The sequence below is a fragment of the Crotalus tigris genome, unplaced genomic scaffold (assembly GCF_016545835.1).
Source record: "Crotalus tigris isolate CLP2741 ecotype Arizona unplaced genomic scaffold, ASM1654583v1 scf7180000019068.10715455, whole genome shotgun sequence".
NCBI classification, from domain to species: Eukaryota; Metazoa; Chordata; class Lepidosauria; order Squamata; family Viperidae; genus Crotalus; species Crotalus tigris.
Window position 1 is genome coordinate 4,948,880 of NW_024097358.1, and position 20,266 is coordinate 4,969,145.

The window sequence follows — 20,266 nt, forward strand, 5'->3', positions numbered from 1 at the left end:
CAAGTTTGACTTATGGTTCTCAGCAAATCCAGACATGTATTGCTATTCTATCATCAAGGACTGAGCCTATTTAAAAGACAAATCCTTCACATGGCAATTTATTCAGTTATATTAATGACTGCAGCATTTCACACTGTGTAAATTGCCTTAAAGAGTGTTTTCTTGTATTGGGCAGTTATTCAAACCTACATTAAGTGTAATGGAGTATGTAATAGCAAGCACTACAAGTCAGATATCTATGACAAACTGCCTCCATTCATCCGTGGGTCACCTTATCTATCTAGAAAAGCAAAGAGGTCAGATCAGTAACAGAAACAAGCTAAAAGACAATGTTCGAATCAGGAGAAAGAGCAAAAAGGCGGCATTGGATAAAATGTTTCCTCTGTCTGAATTAAATGGAATTGTAGACATGTTTACTCAGAAATGCCACAGTTTCTTACAGCTTATCCTCAAAAAACCATGCATGAAATTGCACTGTCAACAGGAACTTACAAACCAAATGGGATGTTTGTGTCTTCAACTTACTAATGGAGAGAAAAAAGTCACAACTGCAAACAAAATCACAAGGTGATTTAAAATCCCTGTCCTCATCACTGATGTAAAACTGGGGCAATTGAGATGCTACTTTCAACCTTCACATGTCTCTGCCAAGACCACATTCCAGCGTTCTTCATTGTCTGATTTTTTTTTTCCAAAGAAAAAGAAAGTGAAGTCGCTGCGGGATATTGCATGTATATAAGTGTAGACCTCAAATGCAATAAGATTGAATGACCTTTACAATCACATATACCACATTTTTCTGTCTCACATCAATTTTCCTTCTCAATTTGGAAACCCCTTATACTATATGTGAAAACTTCCCTTAGAACAGTGGTTCTCAACCATTTGGGGTCGAACAACCATTTCACGGGGGTCGCCAAACAACTTAGTCCGCCATTTTTTCCCCTTTTTCCTTAGCTGTGCTACTCCTTTTTATTCTATTGGCTTTTGAAAGCCAATAGAATAGACTCTCTTGAATAGAGTCTAATTCTATTGGCTTTCAAAAGCCAATAGGAATTGCCCAGGCTGTCTCTGCCCTGCTGAGCCTGCCAAAAGTCCCATTCTGCAAATGGTGCTGCACCAGTTGAGTAGTCCTCGACTTACGACCGGATGAGTAGTCCTCGACTTACGATCGGTTGGGGGTCGCGGCATTAAAAAGGTTGAGAACCACTGCCTTAGAAATACATCTAAAACTCTCCTTCCTTGCATTCTGCAAAGTCTTTTGATTTGATGGAGTTTTTGGACCTAAGGGACCAAATTGTGGGCATTCATCTTGATACAAATATTGCTTAGTAAAGCTTGCTTCAATCAATTTCTATTTTGTTGAACACTGGGGTTATACAACTGGGACAATCTTCAAATAATGTTCAATTAACAAATATTTTTCCATATACAATCCCCGTTTATTAAAAACAGATGCGTACACCTCTTATGATACCCACACAACTTTCAGGCAAAAAAAAAAAAAAGCGTACATTTCAATTGTAAGGTTCTTCAGCGTAAGCAACAAAACCTGACATTAATTTTTCAATTAGGAAAACGTATTAGGACAAACAGTGCGTTTTCTTGCAATGATTTATGTAAAATCACACACTGCATAGAGGTTATCTCAAAAAAAGATCGCCACACTAAACAAGGGCACATTAATAAAACCATGAATTTCTCCAATTTGCAAAAGGCCTAACTGAACAAAAATACTTGATTAACCAAACACATGGTGATCATGGGAGAGAGCTGTGACCCATAGCTAGTTGGTTGTAACACCTCATTTTACAAGAGGCTTCTAGAGCAATAGCTGCAAGGCAAACATTCCAGACTTGGCTTTCCCATCATCCTGAATCTCATTTACAAACTGAGCACCTGGGGAGAAACTAAGTTCACACATATAAAGTAGGCGGTTAGGAGCATTTCTCGTTTGCTCAATAGTCCAAACAGAACAATTTAGCAGAGATTACACATCGCTTTAAAAGAATGTACACTTGGTACTTTGCAAGGAATTTCTTCCCAAGGAGACCTGTGTAATATCTAGGGCAGTGGTTCTCAAGCTTTTTAATGCCGCGACCCCCAACCGGGCATAAGTCGAGGACTACTCAACTGGTGCAGCCCCGTTTGCAGAATGGGACTTTTGGCGGACTCAGCAGGGCAGAGACAGCCTGGACAATTCCTATTGGCTTTTGAAAGCCAATAGAATTAGACTCTATTCAAGAGTCTAAAGCCAAAAGAATAAAAGGGAGTAGCACAGCTAAGGAAAAGGGGGAAAAAATGGCGGACTGCGTTGTTTGGCGACCCCCGTGAAATGGTCGTTCGACCCCAAATGGGGTCCCCACCCACAGGTTGAGAACCACTGATCTAGGAAGTTACATTTTTTCCAGAAATGTCCCAGAACGGTATTATGCATTCTCTTCCTAACAGATATTTTCCTTGCGATAAATAACTCTTATTTCAAAAAGACCCTTTCTCAGGAATATTCAAACCATATATATTAGCAAAGCAAAATTTTCCATGTTTTTGTCCTTCAAATAGTCTCATCCTGGCTTTACACACATACAATCAACACTAGCTTAATTTAGTTTGTGAAAACTCTGAACACCCATGGAAGTCTAGCTTTTTGCAATGTGCTAATTCCAGACATGGTGGTCTGTAATACCCATTGTAAGCTCACCTAGCAATGGTATTTAGCTGAAAAGGTGTTGTCATATTTGTACTTTTTGTGTGTGTGTTATGCTAAACTAACCATAGCTCACTGGCTTAAAGTATGAATACCAATATACAGAACGGAATCATCTAACTTTGTTGCCCATCTTATCCTAAAAGATATAAGAGTTTGTGGACCTCGTCTGGAATAGAGTTTTCCGGGTGGAGTTTTTTGTTGCAAGGAAATATGCAGGAAGAGGATGCAGGAAGTTGCCCATAGTCAGATATTATCCTTCATCCCTTCAAAGTGCTTTAGAAAAGGTTTCAAGGCTGAAATGTCCTGACCCCAAAACATCTTGTTCCAATCTTATCAGAATGTTCACATGTTGGAACAGCCATGTCAGAAGCCATCTGGTGTAGAAACAGACCATGTTAATTGCACAACGGAGATCGTAATGGCTCATTTCCAGGTCAGGTTTCCAAGAAGGCTGGAACAGCCCTTCGCATACTAGAATGGGACATTTGGAAGTCCAAATGATTTTAGTACACCTCTACCTTCCGTTTATAAAAACAATTAATATATTAATTAAATTAATAGAATATTGTTTATGAAGGTATTAGAATGCCTGACGTATAACGTTTCATGCTACTTTGCAATCACCGCTTTTATTGTGAGAATTTAGCATCCGATGGTACAAATGGAAAGGGAAGTTTGATTGTTTTGTGATGCAAAATCTTACTTTTTTGAGATCCCTCTTAATTGGGAAAACCTTTTCAAGGTGCTACCTCAAGGAACACTGCGTGTAAAAACTACACTGAGTTGCTTGTGCATTTGGAAACAATCTACTAAGAAAGCCCATTTTATTTTATTTTTAAATGCCCCAACATCTCAAGCTTTTTTTAAAAAATATACATACTCCAAATCGGTTGCATTTTCAAAACAATTTTGTTTCATTTGGGACCAGAGAAAATAGCAGAAGGATAAACATCAAGTTATGTATTTCCTACAGTTGTTTAAACATCTAGGCTCCAACAAACCCCAACAGACGCCTCAGTGCCATGGCAAATGCAAGGTTACCTATTCCTGTAATTACTAAGTCTTAAGCAGGACAAAGAAGTACCAGCTAGCTAGCTCCTGTACCAAGCTATATTTAAAGCGATCTTCCAAACAGCAAGATCCAAGAAGTTACTAAAATATGATTTGCACTGTCAGATACGCGATTTCAAGAATTCTTATTAATTGTGAAACCTACGGAGGACAGAAGTTAGGAAATAAAACTGAGTTTAGATCAAGCACAACCTGAAGCAACTGCTCTAACCTGGCTTGTTTCAGGGGTAAGAGCAGTCAAATAATTTAGGAACTTTCATCCACTTTTAAAACATTATATCCAAGTTAGGATCTTTGGTTTGCTCCTCAACAGGTAGTCCTTGACTTACAACAATTCGTTTAACGACCATTCAAAGTTACAACGGCACTGAAAAATGTGGCTTATGATCATTTTTCACCAGTTAGGACAGTGCTTCTCAAAGTTTGTATGACGGCGACCCCCGTCACACAAACGTGCCGCGCCTGCGCGGCGCCGCCCCCATGCGCGGTGCCGCCCCCCCGAGGGGGGAAAATGGCGGATCGCCTTGTTTGGCGACCCCCGAGAAATGGTCGATCGATCCCAAATGGGGTCGCGACCCGTAGGTTGAGAACCGCTGAGTTAGGACCTTTGCAACCTCCCATGATCCTGGGATCGAAATCCAGATGCTCGGCAACAGGTTCATCTTTATAACCGTTGCTATGTCCCAAAGTCACGGGATCGTTGTTTGTGACCTTCTCATGAGCAAAGTCAACGGGGAAGTCAGACTCACTGAAAAACAGGTTACTAACTTATCAACAATTGTGGCAAAAAAAGTCATGAAATGGAGCAAAACTCGCTTAACAAATGTCTCACTTAACAACAGAAATGTTGGGCTCAGTTGTGGTTATAAGTTGAGGACTATCTGTATTATCAACTGTAAAAAAATGTTCAAGCCTTGCAATGCAGAATTAGTAGAGACTCCAATCAGGAATCTTAACTTGGACAATCTCTTCCTAGTTTGCTTAACCAGTGATGCCATCAGGAGCCAAATAAGAACAACTGCTTATCTATGTGAAACCACTTGTTCATTCTAGGAAATTCTAGCACCGGGTTTATGAAAGTATCTGTAAGAACCATATGCTGATTCTCAGGTGTAAAATAAGGAACATAAACTAATCCACTTGTAGAGGCTGCTGTGTCATTGTTAGGTCACCTTCTCATCCTGGAGACTTGCTAAGCATCAATTTCCTTATGAACCAATATTGCAAACTTATATTTGCACTACTTACAACACTTCGTTTAGCAACCGGTACAGTTAAAGTTACAACAGCATGGAAAAAAGTGACTTACGACCACTTTTCACACTTATGACGGTTGCAGCATCCCACCTGGTCATGTGATCAGAATCCAGAGGCTTGGCAATTGACTAGCTTTTATAACGGTTGCAGTGCCCCGGGATCATGTGACCCCCTTTTGTGACCTTGACAAGCAAAGTCAATGGGGAAGCCAGATTCATCAAAATAACCAGGTTATTAACCTCATCCTTGCAGTGATTCACTTAAAAACGGTGGCAGGAAAGGTCATAAAATGGGGCAAAATTCACTTAACAACTGTCTCGCTCCACTGTGGTCGTAAGTTGATAACTACCTACATTAAGCAAGAGCAGATTGCTTCCAGTCTAGAATATACATTTCTCCATTATTTTATTCGCTACAGGCCTTTAAGATTATGCAAGCAACCCAAAATACCCACATTTTCAAAACACAGAAAATGAAAAGGCTTATTTTTGAGGTACGAAAGGTGTCCTTGGGTGCAAATCTCTATAATTCAAAACCTAAATAAGGAAGTGTTTAAAACCGGCTGCTCCTTAACATGCTTACCACTTAGATAGAAAGCTATGTTATTATTGCTCAGAAGCCCTTATCTTTTATTATGATGATGCACTAAAAAGCACATGCACAAACACTTAAACACATTTTTTTTTAGAATTCAATCTTGATTATAACTATTGAAGAGTGAGCCTTTGCAGTGTGCCATAAATCTCGTTATAGACAGAAGAAACAATACACTATCCGTTTTCCTCACTTTTCAGGAACCAGAAGAAGAGGTTCTGTTGTTGATCCTGGCATAGTTGAAGTCAGGGGTCTTCAAACATGGCCCTTTTATGACTTGTGGACTTCAACTCCCAGAATTCCTCAGCCAGCATGCCTGGCTGAGGAATTCTGGGAGTTGAAGTCCACAAGTCATAAAAGGGCCAAGTACCCCTGGTTTAAGTGGTTATGCTAAAAAACATGAACTTAAATATAGAGGCTGATTTAATAGGGCAGTGATGGCGAACCTTTTAGAGACCGAGTGCCCAAACTGCAACCCAAAACCTACTTATGCATGGTCGGGTGCCGGGTGGGTTTGGCCCATTGGGTGGGCGTGGTGACAGTGGTAACAGCAGACTGTGGGTGGGACTAAAAAGTTCAGTCAATTACAACTTTGCAAGATCTTTTTTTTTCCCGCGAGGTTGAAATTGACTGATTGATTGAACCTTTTTTTTTTGTACACGGCGGCAGAGGCCTAAAGTGAAAAGGTTTTATAAAACCCAGCTGAAGGCCTAGGACTGGGGTGACAGCACGCGTGCCCACAAAGAGGGCTCTGAGTGCCGCCTCTGGCACCCGTGCCATAGGTTCGCCGCACTGTAATAAGGTAATGACAATTGATCTCCTCCAACCTCATTGATTAAATTGTTCTAAAATGTTAGTATATCTTATTTGCACAAGTTGGTTAAATTGCATGAATCAGCCCTCCAGTCGCCAAACAGCCAAAGATACACATTACTGAAGGAGTGTAACTTCTCTCTTCTACAACTTGGCAAGGCAGCATTTGGAGACAAATAAATAAATACAGAGCTCTCTCTATATTGTATCCATCTTCAAAAACAGATAATATAAAAACTTTGCTAGTTACCAAAAGTATCCATTGCCTAACAAATATTTGGGTTTGTATCAGAATGGTGCTCATCATTCAGGCTATATATGTAAGCACAATTTAAAAAAAATAATCTGTTTTAATTTTTTAACTCTAAACCTTACCCACTATAATTACTTTTCAACTAGAATAATCCCCATTAGGGACACTTTTAAGCGTGTTTATTTTTCCACTACTATGAGAATGTAACAATCTTCGTAAGATGATTTATGATCTCCAATAATATTGTTTTCCCAAGCCAGAAGCAATACTTAGAAATCTCCTGACTTATAAATTCAACAGGTTTTAAAGTTGCATCATTCTTTGTTTTGGTCCTTTCAACCATTTTTGTCTAGCAGCTTTACACAAAATCAAATATAGGTAGTCCTTGACTTAACAATAGTTCATTTAATGCAGTGGTTCTCCACCTGTGGGTCGGGACCCCATTTGGGGTCGAACGACCATTTCATGGGGGTCGCCAGACAATGCAGTCCGCCATTTCCCCCCCCCCTTTTCCTTAGCTGTGCTACTCCCTTTTATTCTATTGGCTTTTGAAAGCCAATAGAATAGACTCTCTTGAATAGAGTCTAATTCTATTGGCTTTCAAAAACCAATAGGAATTGTCCAGGCTGTCTCTGCCCTGCTGAGCCCGCCAAAAGTCCCCTTCTGCATACGGTGCTGCACCAGTTGAGTAGTCCTCGACTTACGACCGGTTGAGTAGTCCTCGACTTACGACCGGTTGGGGGTCGCGGCATTAAAAAGGTTGAGAACCACTGATTTAATGACTGTTCGAAGTTAAGACACTGGAGATGTGACTTACGAGCATTTTTCACACTAATGACCACTGCAGCATCCCCATGGTCATGTGACTTGTATTTGGATACAAGTATGAGGATGCTTGACAACTGACTCACATTTATGACCGTTGCAGCATCCTGGGGTCACGTGATCACCTTTTGCCATCTTCTGATAAGCAAACTCAATGGGGAAGCCAGATTCACTTAACAACCGTGTTACTAATTTAACAACGGCAGTGATTCAGTTAACAAATGTGACCAGAAAAGTCGTAAAATGGGGCAAAACTCACTTAACAAATTTCTCACTTAGCAACATAAATTCGGAGGTCAATTGTCGTCGTCCGTTGAGGACTACTATATATGGAAACGCCTCTCAATTTTGGTTCCGATCAAAACTGAGCCGAGGTGGCGCAGCAGTTAGAGTGCAGTACTGCAGGCCACTTTAGCTGACTGCGTTCAGCAGGTCAGCGGTTCAAATCTCACCGGCTCAAGGTTGACTCAGCCTTCCCTCCTTCCGGGGCAGGTAAAATGAGGACCCAGATTGTTGGGGGCAATGTAAATATATATATACATTGCTTACTGGTGTACACCGCTTAGAGAGTGCTTGCACTTAAAGCGGTATATAAGTCTCATAAATAAATAAATAAACAAACAAACAAACTGTAAAAAGCACCTGGTATCTGTGCTAAAGGAAAACAAGCAGCAATGGAATCTTTCAATTGTTCCACATATTTCCAAATTATCAGAGAGCATGACACCTAATCTCAGCGTGGAAGAAACAACAGTAGCAGAGATAAAAATATATTCCTTTTCCATTTCTCTGGGTAGTTAAACAGTTGCACGCTAAACTCTCACCTACAAAAAACAAATTAGACAACATTACTAGCTGAACGGAAGCCTTATATTTTATTACCCAACTATTTTAATATGAAATCAAACTTACTTCAGTGAGTTCAAATCCTGATCTCTTAGATCACACTTCTCTCTTAACCTGCTACCTTTTATAAGATTTTTTTAATCAGGATAAAGTAAATACTAGAACTGTATGTATTGCCCCGAAATAAGCATTTCAAATAATTACATTAATTTTTAATTAAGTACAAAAACTAAATATAAGGAACTAAAAGTGTCCGTTTCTACGAGCATAATTTGCTACAATAAAAGCTGCACAATTGTTACCGTAAATGCCGGCGTACAAGGCGACCCGACGTATAAGACGACCGTCTTTATCGCCGAGCCGCATTCCTAGAACGTCGTCTTATACGCCTGAAACTACCAGTATTTCCGGTGTATAAGACGACTCGGCGTATAAGACGACCCCTGTCTTTGGCGCCGATTTTAGCGCTCGTGGAAGTCGCCTTATACGCTGGCATATACGGTAACTGTGTTACTGGAGGCAAATGACAGGTAAATTAGTATATATTGAAAAAAGATACTAATTTTAATGGCCACAAACCGCCAACTACAAGCAGAACGATGAGGGTTGGTTAAGGTCAATCCTTGTTGATTTTTAAAAATGCTTCCTTATTTCCCAATCTCCAGAAAGATCATAAAAAGGCTCATGTCACATTTCCGTCTTTGACAGATACTAGACAACCACGCCAGATTTTTAACAGTGCGCAAGTGGTACCGTTTTTATGATTAAACAATGAAAAGGCATCCTAATACCAAGCACAGTAGCTTCTGAAGTTTTGAATACATAAAAAGATAAGAATTGACGCGAATGAAATATGAAACTCTCCTTCAACTACAAAGAACGCATAAAGCAAGCATCCAATGATATCTGTTTTTACGTTCTCCCGTAATTCTGCCAACCGGGCCGTTCGAAAGCATGCAAATGAGTGTAGATAAATAGGTACCATTTTGGTAGGAAGGAAACAGCGCTCCGTGATGTCATTCTGGCCACATGACCATGTCTTCGGAGAGCGCTGGCTCAATGATGCTAAAACAGAGATGAGCATGGCCCACCAACTGTTTGGCAACAACTAGCCGAGTAAAATCCGCAGGGACGTCTTTACCTTTTTACCTTAAGAAGCGTAGCATAGAACAGGATACGGAACGCCATGAGAAACAAATATAAAGTAATCTAAATTGGCTTAGCATCTCCCGCAAAAACAAACACCTACATGGACTACAAGTTAGAGGCAGAAGAGGAGGAATCATGTACCATCTCCTCTTAGACTTTAACATCTGCAAGAGAAGTCAGCTGGCCTGTACACTGGTTGCAACTGGTCAGTACCAACCACATTGGCTGAAGTTTCTGTTTTCCAACCAGCAGCTCCCAGTTTTTATCAAATGCAGGTGGTGATCTATCGTTATATGACTAACTGAATACGGTACGTATTTCCAAACGATCCCGTATCTTACTGGGCAGGTATATAATTGAATCATGCTCAAAAGCTACGCAACTCTCAAATGTAACGCCTTTAAGGAACTGCTCACAGGCAACAGCATTACAAATTTACAATCGAGGTAATTTGCCTGGGGAGTTTTAGATTCCAAAGTTTTTACACAAGGCAAAAAGTGAAACTTGTTAAGGAGAAGTTATGGGTTGGATACTAAACTTACACTTCTATCTGCCAAGGATTCCCCCCCCCCTTTTATTACCTTGCCTGAACTATCAGATCAGAGCACAGCAAGTGAGTATATTCTGAGCATGCATCTCAGATTACTTCATACGTATCTTTTACTTCCCTCTGGGTATGTACACCTAGAAACTGCTCCTTAGCTACCCAGTGAGGAAGAATTTTAGTGACTCAAAACACCATAAAGCTAGAGTGTGGACCTGGATTGCTAACGATGAATTTGGGATTATCTCAATTAAAACCGTTTACACTGACTCCACTCGTGCCTTTCTCTAATCCAGGGGTTCTCAACCTTGGCAACTTTAAGACTCGTGGACTTCAACTCCCAGAATTCCTCAGCCAGCAAAGCTGGCTGAGGAATTCTGAGAATTGAAGTCCACGAGTCTTAAAGTTGCCAAGGTTGAGAACCTCTACGTCTAATCTTAAGCTGCAATAGGCACAGTATCAGCATGAGCTGATACAACATGAGCTCTGCTGTGGATGTGCATTGTGGTGCACAAGTGTAGGCCTCCTCCCTTCAACGTGAACATTTCTTCCACTATAATTAAGTACTGTACAGTGCGTGCGGCTTTCACAACCGGATTTTAAAGCAGAAAGAAAGGCTCGATTGCAAAACCTAGTAAGCACAATAAGCAATACAAAATGAAATCGTCTACAGGTAGTCCTCAACTGACAACGGTTCATTTAGTGACCGTTCCAAGCTACAACGGCACTAAAAGTGAGCAAAACTCAGACGCTTGGCAACCGACTCATATTTAGGACGGTCGCAGGGTCCTGGGCTCAAGTCATCGCCTTTTGCAACCTTCCGACAATCAAAGTCAATGGGGAAGCCAGATTCACGTAACAACCATGTTACTCAATTAACAACTGTGGCCGTAAAATGGGGCAAAACTCACTTAACAAATGTCTTGCTTCTCAACAGAAATGTTGGACTCAACTGTGATCGTTAAGTCGAGGACTACCTGTACTGTGGTTAAAGCTAAGCATCAGAAGGAAGGAGTGGAAATTTTTAACTATGGTGAGACGGGTCACAGGGGATCACATTATGCCTGGAAAAGATTTAGTTCTTGTTGTTGTTAGTTGCGAAGTCATGCCCGACCCATCGCAACCCCATGGACAATGTTCCTCCAGGCCTTCCTGTCCTCTACCATCTTCTGGAGTCCCTTTAAGCTCACGCCTCCTGCTTCAGTGACTCCATCCAGCCACCTCATTCTCTGTCGTCCCCTTCTTCTCTTGCCTTCCATCTTTCCCAGCATCAGGCTCTTCTCCAGTTGAGTCCTTCCTTCTCATTAAGTGGCCAAAGTATTTGAGTTTCAAGATTTAGTTCTACAATGGTATAAAAGAGCAAAGCTCAACTCAGAAATTTTGGATTTGCCACCTAAACAGTTCTAAAGCCAGAAATATTTAAGAATAGCAGGGGGCATTGTGTATTACTAAAAAAAAAATATCCACAGATTAAAAAAAAAATCTTTATATACTCCCATTGGAATAACTGAGCTTTGTTCTTCATTCTAATCTCCAGTGTTATTCCAAAAGACCAGTGATTCATCATGTGGAAAAGGCAGAATGAAGATTAATTGAAACTGATATATCCAGAATAGTTCCTTCTAACAGCTTTGCCCCGTAAATTCTTCCACAATTTCCATCTATCCTAACAAAATGTATTGTGCCTTAAGAGATCCACAAATATAATCCAACAAAAATTAAAAGGGATACATAGCATTTAGTCAAAAATAAGGGAGGGAAATACAGAAGTTGTTATAATGGGCAAGTTAAAGGCATATCTAATCGAACGATAAGAAAGCCAATGTGCTTATAACCCACAGGATTTTCACAAGTTAAGGCAAAGATACAAAGTAAGTATATTTATAATTATCTCACAAAAACCTTGATTGGGGGGGGGAGAAAAAGTTTTGAGGAAAAAGTTAACATGGACCACAGTATTTCTGCTAGGTGTGATAACCCTGCAGGAGGAATCTACAAAGGGTGTGGTGCTGATCAGATTACCAAAAACCTCGGAATATGATTGTAGTAACATCAGAGTAAAACTTCTTAACCTTTGCTAAAAAAAAAAGATCAATGGAACATTTAGTTCGGAGGGCTGATTCCAGAAGCATTAGCAATCCTTGGGATCAAAGCAAATAAAATTACTGTCCCTCTTGCCTCAGCACGTGTATTATTATTATTCAAGATCTTCTTGAGTAAAAATTGGGAAGAGAAAATAAAGCAAAAGAGAAATTGGAAGAGAAGGATGGCTTCATGCTGATTCATTAAAAAAAATGTGTCGGGGCAAAGTTTTTCTCTGTAGTATAGATATGCAATACCCAAAAAGCTTCTTTTCTTAATACTGCATATTAGAAACTGCTAAGCTAGTCTAAAGGAGATGATTCGCTATAATTATGCCCTTTTCTTATGCTACAAACTGAAAATTCTTAAAATTGTACTGCTTGGAGTCTGTTTTTTACCCTTTTACTCAAATGTCCCTCTTTGCTCAAATCTCTTGCAAACGGAGTTGCTCAACAAGGATATTTGATCTGAAAGACAATAACTGATTCTGAGAAGTATGCAAAACCCAGTTTCACTGCCAACTTCCATGATTAAATCTTTGCGTATGACTAATAAATAAAAAGATTATTAGGAAAGAAAAATGGAGTTCTTACTCAACAGCCAAAGTAATTAGGAATTGCAAAATTACAGCATATTCAGATTTGAAAGGTGTTTGATTATCAGTAGCTCGGGATGGTAGGCAGGCTATTGGTTTGATCAGTGAGCTTGGCGATTTGGCTGCAAACATTTTGTCTCCATGGGGGGGGGCATCTTTAGTGTGCTTTGAATTGTGCTCATCTGCCAGAGCACTGGCCTTTTAAATACCTTTTTGCGTGATGTCATCCCACAATGGAGATGAAAACATTTGCAGCCAAATCACCAAGCTCTGAGAACAAACCAACAGCCCATATTCAGATTTGTTTGGTTAGGAAGATAGATAAATAGCAAACAAACTGGACAGAAATAGGTCCAAAGGGCTAAGTGTAAAATTCTCTGTGGCAAAAAGTTTCTTATTCTGCTTGGATCTATTTGATTAGGTCACCCAGACACATGCTGTTTACTTTTCCCTTCTAACTGCATGTATGTATGTATTGAATCTGCCTACTGTTGAATGCAAGTACTCATGGCTGCTGACAAAATAACATTAAGGAGATAGTGAAACAAGTCACATCTATTCGGCTTGTCAAAAATAACTACTTGCAAACTAACTGCAAAATATGACTTCAGTTCAATTCTCCTTCAAAGTAAATTCAATTAAACACTCATAACCACTTAAAGGAAAGCACATTTTACATGGGTCGGAACCATGACACATTGTTTGGGAGTGTTAAATATAGATCCTGCAATGCCTACTCTGAAGCCTATATAAAATAATAATGCTCTATATTTCCAAAAGGGGGGGGAAGCACTTTTGAGTCATATAGCAGTTGCCAAATCTATTGACATATTTTAGTAGAAACATTTAGAAACTATTACCACTGAAAATGTAGGAATGTTACACTTCAGAATGTATCTGGTTAATTCTTTGTTTTGTTGATTGTTTTAAAAATCTACCTACTTTGTAATTACTTTTTTCTTTACATAAACAAGTGGTGACTCACCACCAAACCAAAGAGAAAATTTAATGAACTATCCCAATGTAAACTGTTAAGAACTGAAGTTAAAGCAATTGTCTATTTGAAGCCCAACAACAACTATTCTACACAGAAGAATAGTTATAAAAACAATGAAAAAGATCTGCTGCTTGATATTTATAACCTAACTTTGATGTTGTTCTAATCATCTACACAAATGATGCATTAATCATACTTCTACAGATGCAGCTTCATTTATGGAATAGCTGCAGTGATGTTATAATGGTTCTCAGGATGGAACTTACTAATATATGTAATTGCACTTGATCGTCAAGCTCTAGTTTTTCTCTACTAAGATTTAAGGATACATTCAAGAAACCAAATTCCCATACTTCTCTTTTAAAACTTTCATTATTCAAGATAATAAGAACGGTAGCATTCAGCTTAACACAATCCTAATATCTGAATCTTTCTGAATCCCCAGATGTTGGTTCTAGGCACAATTTCTCAGATTGCAAGACTTATTGATGAAGTACCAATAAAAAATGACTAGATAAAAATAACATATATTGCTAATGTCTTAAACTGCAGTATATAGACACCAAATATTTATATAGCTCAAAGGTAGGTTTTATAACACAGAATTGTGTTGAATATTCAATATCAGGGAAACAAATGGGCCTCAGGAAAAATATTAATTAATAATAACTGGAGGATTTGTTCACATATCTCAAGAAGTGACAGTACCTGGCCCACCGTGCTTCAACTTAAAAGATAACTCTGGTTAACACTTGTAGGCTAAACTGGAAACTAAAAAGAAACTGAAGAAAGAGAACGGCAAATCACTTTTGGTTTTTGGTCAAGAAAACACAACCACTTCTAACTTGGGGAAAACAAGGCTCTGACAGATATAAAGAGATCTATAATTAACCAAAAGTGATTATTTCCAAAATTATCTTTAAGTTCAGTTTAAACATTTTTGCTTTCCCTTAAAGTATAAAATCTCGTATCTGCAGTCAACATAGTTTGTTATTAAGCATGTTTATTTAAAAAAAAACTCCAGGGAAAAGGAATAATGGTGTGCCAATAAAATTTGTTCAGATCACATTAGACAGAAGACTACCTTGCCCTGCTTGCATTGTCTATTCTGCCCCATTTTGCAAACCAGGGATTGCTTAACAAGGATTTACTGAATAAACCACCACTGGTTGGTTTTGCACCATCAACCTTAAACCACAGTTTACCAATCACAACAGTTAACTTCACACAAAAAAAATTAAGGTAAACAAAATTAAACCTCATTATGACTTAGCACGACTTGGAAGTCTAAATGACATGTGGAATCTTCACATGTTTTGAGAATACTCTACAATTCCTTAATAGCTTTCAAAATGATGTATACCTCTTTTAAAGGACTGAAGGGCTACTAGAACTGAAATAAATATATCTCCACTATTGTCTTGTATGTCTTAAACTGCATGAAGAAGGGGTTGATGTTTTTTTTTTTTTTTCTCTACAGCACCTCTTTTAAGTAGATAAGTTTGAGGGGGTTATTTGAAGATTTTATCAGGATGCTACAAGCTCTCAAAGTTTCTTGTTGGGTGAATTCTAGAACTGAGTATTTGCTGTTAGAACGGGGAAGCTCTAGTCTAGTGATTCCTATAATCCATACAAGTTAGTTATTTTGACACCGGTATAGGCATATGACAATTAAATCTGATTATCTTTCAATTCTTCTCAACAAAACATTCAAGGTATTCTGTAGGGATAAGAAATACTGTCAAGAGATACACTCAGCTGTTGTCTTTTTTTTTATGAATCTCTCCACTATAAAGTCAATTTAGAATACACAGAGGCAAGGTTAACAGTTACTTCAAATAATCTTTCCTGTCCCTTACGATAAATTATTTACTTAATGTGGGAAAGTTTGCTTCTGAGAAGTTGGAGCTATCAAATTGGGTAAGAGGTGGGTATTGGCAGTTATAACAGTAGTTAAAAAATACATATGGCAAACAAATTCAACCAGTCACATCCCACTAACAGCCAGACTAAGCCATACCTTTGAAGCTCCCTTCAACAGGAAGCTGAACACAGGTGCTTTTGAAAGCCTTGTCAGCTAGAAAATGACCTTAGCTTGAGCACATTTGAAAGGGCAGGTCAGCTAACTGGGCCACAATCAACCGGCCGAGTCTGCTTCTTCAAAGTTCACCTCAGATGAGAACCTAATGCTTTCAAATATGCTACTGCAAAGTTGGACAGTTACTCAAGAACTTGGTAGAAGAAAACCTATTTAGCGTCTTTTCTGGCATGCAGGCTGTCAGTTTTTACCCCTTTCCCATGGGGAGGGGGGAAATTCAGTCCTTGACGAAAAAGATAAGATCATTAAACTGCCATTTATGGGGATCACACTACTTTTTCTATACGCAAAGAACTGAGAGAATTCTACCCCACTGGCCTAAAGTGAGAAGAATTCAAGGCATCATGTCATTTCTTTAAACAGATCCACCACATAGTGGGTCTAGAAAATTAGGCCTAGAAGGCGGATAAATGTGTCACCCCAAAGAGTAATACAAATTGTTCCATCTGAACATGAGAGAGTGTGAAGCCAACCTATTGTGATTTATTCCACAAACGACAGGATAAGCAAACCTTGCTGAGCATAATGTGATCCCAAACAATGTTCTGAATATGTGCTGAAACTCAGCTCTCAGCCTTGTCTCCCCCCCCCCAAAAAAAGGTTTCTGCTGGATATCCAAAGCTCTCTTTGTTTCAACGAAACCGTACAGACATCTACCCCAATAAAATCAAACATCTGCTAAACCTGCCTTACAGATACAAGAAGACATTTCCAGGTTTATTTTAAGAGGCATTTCTTGAGGTCCTTATCGTAAAATGAAAGTTAAGTGTTAGCAGGGCTCAGATGACACCAAGGACCAAGTTGTGTTTCGCAGTGTGTTTCGCAATGGGAATGTTCTATTTAAAATAACAACAACAACAACAACAACTTAACAATTGTCGATAAGAAAAACAAAAAAGTCTGGATAGTGGACGTGGCAGTGCCTGGAGACAGCAGAATAGACGAGAAAGAACTGGAGAAGATAACAAAATACAAAGACCTACAAATAGAAATAGAAAGACTGTGGCAAAAGCAAGCAAGGGTAGTACCAATAGTCATAGACTCCTTGGGTGCAATCCCAAAACAACTGGAGCACCACTTGAACACCACTGGCATTGACAAATTCGCTATTAGTCAATTGCAAAAGGCGGCCTTACTAGGAACTGCTTGCATCCTGCAACGATACCTGTAATACCATCAAACATCCACATCTGCCTATCCCAGGTCCTGGGTAAGGACTGGATAGGTAGACAAAATGCCAAATCCAGTCTGAACATCTGGCTGACTGTGCGATGATCCACAATAATAAATAAATAAATAAAATAATAATAATAATAATAATAATAATAATGGGTTTCTGAATTGTTGACATCAGGAAAACCTGGATATATTAGACCACACATCTACCTAATCTAACATGATCGGCACCCAGAGCTCCCAATCGGTTCCACTGCTCATGTGGCCACCCAACCCCAGGACCAGGTGGCATCCAGGACTATTCCCTGGAGGCACCGGCACATTGCAAATTAAACCCTATTTCCTGCAGGTAACCCCATTGCCAAGGTTGGCCCAGCCTGCCAAGCCCAATTCAAGCAGTAAAAAAGGGCAAGGGGAGACCTGATGCCTTGGAAAAGGGGGCTGCTACCTCTTTCCCCCTGCTCTTTCCAAGGGAAGGAGCAACCTTAATAGATGCGTTATTTAGTGGTGCGTTATATAGAAACAGATGCTGTTTTAAAACAAAATGAATTCATTAACTGCTAACAGACCCCAATGCATCCCATTCCCCCCATCGCCCACCTCTCCCTTCCTGGACTACAGTTCCCATATGGGGCCCAATCTGCGGGACGGGGAAGTCCGAGGGGAGCGGAAGGAGGCAAGTTGGGCAACCGCGGCGGCGTGCACGCGGGGCGCCGTTCCCACGTTCCCCATCCCAAACACGGGTCTCCTCAATTTCAACCCGCCCCCGCCCGGTTGCTAATGCTGCTGCCGCGGATCGAGGCCGGCCTGGAGGCCTCACCATCCTCCTCAGGGGCGTCGGGCGGCGGCGGCGGGGCTGTCTGGTGGCTGGCGGCTCTGGCTTTGCTCACGCCGGGCGGCTCCGGCTCGGGCTTCGGCTCCGGCGGCGGCGGGGCCTGTCTCCATCTATGGGCGCCGAGCCCGGCAGCGGCGCGAGGCCGGGGCGGCCGGGCGCGGGCGGCGGCGTCTCCCCGCCAGAAGGCCGCCGCCGTGGCGGGAGGCTGTGGAGGGGGCGGCCGCCGAGGCAGCGGGCACGGCTCGCGGCAGGCTCCGGCTGGGGCTCCAGAGCGGCGGCGGCAGCGGCAGCGGCGAGGAGGGCAGGAGCGGCCTGGCGGCTCCTTCTCATAATTGTGCGACTGGGCCGGCGGCAGCAACAGCGCCGCGGCCTGGCGCGTCAGCTCGCGCCGCCCTCCGCCCGCCCTCCCGCCGCCGCTGCTGAGGGGGAGTAGGCCGCGCGGCCTGGCCGAACCCCGGCTGAAGCGGGAGGGGGTGTTGTGTGTTGAAGCTGTTGTGTAGCTGTGGGGGGGGGGGCTTGCGTTGCTTTATACACACGACAGAAGGCTGTGTGAGGCACGCACATGTGTCTGTCTTCCCCTCCCACACGCAAACACACACAGAGCCTCTGCCATGCACACGTGCCCCGTGCACTTTTCGTCCCCGGGGGTGTCTCGTTTCTCACAAGCCCCGTTTTTTTTTTTGTCCCCTTGTCGGTTTTGAATGGCTTTCCTTTTCCACGTTCACGTTTTGGAATCGTTTTGTTTTTGCCTTGTATGTGGTTGTTTTACATTTGGGTCTTTTTTTCTGTTTTGTAGAAGTGCATTTTCAAAACATGGGCGCCAGACATAAACAAGGATGAGTTACAAACTGTCAAACCTTTCTCCCAGCCCTAATAACAGTGATGTGGTTGAGAAGAAGAAAAAAAAGAAAAAAAAAAGATTTTTAGTGGAAAAGCAAGTTATAAATCTATTCAGATAAAAACAAAGAAAGAGGTAGCAATAGCTTTGTAACTTCTCTGTTCTACCGATCCCGCACAATCCCTTCGAATTTCAGCTGCCTTTCACCAGTAAACATGCCCAATTCACTTTCAATCCTCATTCATACTACTACTACTACTACTACTACTAATAATAATAATAATAATAATAATAATAATAATAATAATAATAATGGTGGAAGGGGTCTTGGAGGTCATCTAGTCCAACCCCTTGCTCAGGCAGGAAACCCTATACCATTTCAAACAAATGGCTTTCCAGTCTTTTTAGACTGAACAGGTTACCATTTATTCAAATTAAAGTTGCTGGAAGGAACGATGCTATCGCTTCACAAGTTCTCTTGTTGGTGAATTTTTATTTAGCATTACTTAACACTTGCGTTGTATAATCCAAATAACGAAGACAATATGCCTTTGGGCGTTATTGGAACAGAGCTGTGTTTTCAAGCTATTTTGTCCATCTAAGCAAACGTTACATCAAGTAAAAGCATTCCAAAATTCTTATATATCAACTGCAAAATATTAGCGCCTTCATTATGAAATTCTTTCCCAGAGAAAGTATATACCCTGCTGGTTTAATTTAAATGCTCTCAATGCTTGTTAATCTAAGCATTTCCAAGAAAAATATTCTTCCAGCTCAAAATGCTATTATACAGAGGGCTGTCTCTCTTGTTATTTTTAAGTGAACATAAATGGTTTTGAATTATCATAGAGATCTTTATCATGCTTGCTCTGTTGTTATTGTTTTGTCTTTTGTAGGCCATTTTGGGAGATGAGGAAGAATATATGCAGTACCTATAGGTACATTAATGCTACAAATTTCAAGATGCTGTCAGTTTCATAAAAACGGAACTAGGCACGTACAGAAAAGAAAAATCTTCAGTGAACTCCTATTTGATGTTGTGAGCACTCAGGATTCACTTCTCTGGAAAAAATATGTGTGGATAAATTATTTTCCAGTTAAAATACTGTATACCACTTTTGAATCCAAGAGATAGAGAATATTTTTTAAAAGCCCAGTGGAAGAAGATTGACACATGAAAAGCACCCTGGAGGGGTCTGAAAATGCAAAGTATATTTTTAATATTCTGTTTCAAGTATATATTTTATGAACAATTTTCATATTCACCAGGAGATCACCCAACCTGGCAGTGATATTAAAGGTAAAATGGATTTTCACCTCTTGGGAGAGCTTGACCAACTAAGAGTATGATTCTAATCTAAATCATAGATGGCCAAACTAGATGAGCCGTGGTGGTGGTGGCGCAGTGGTTAAAATGCAGTACTGCAGGCTAATAATACTGACTATCAGCAGTTCGATTCTCATCGGCTCAAGGTCGACTGAGTCTCCCATCCTTCCAAGGTTGATCAAATGAGGACCCAGATTGTTGGGGATAATATGCTGACTCTGTAAACTGCTTAGAGAGGGTTGTAAAGCACTATGAA

At 40.5% G+C, this 20,266-nt stretch overlaps 1 protein-coding gene across 2 annotated transcripts in view; it reads right to left on the bottom strand.

Annotated features, from left to right (window-relative positions):
• The window catches only part of TRPM7 (transient receptor potential cation channel subfamily M member 7), a 60,510-nt gene extending 42,320 nt beyond the window's left edge, over nucleotides 1-18,190 (bottom strand). Inside the window, exon 1 of one of the 2 annotated variants that reach the window (XM_039358769.1) lies at nucleotides 17,831-18,190. In XM_039358769.1, coding sequence (XP_039214703.1) covers nucleotides 17,831-17,833 — 3 coding nt within the window. In that variant the 5' untranslated portion in view covers nucleotides 17,834-18,190. The remainder of the gene's footprint in view (nucleotides 1-17,830) is intronic. The other variant, XM_039358767.1, reaches the window with a different exon arrangement.
• Between the last annotated feature and the right edge of the window lie 2,076 nt (nucleotides 18,191-20,266).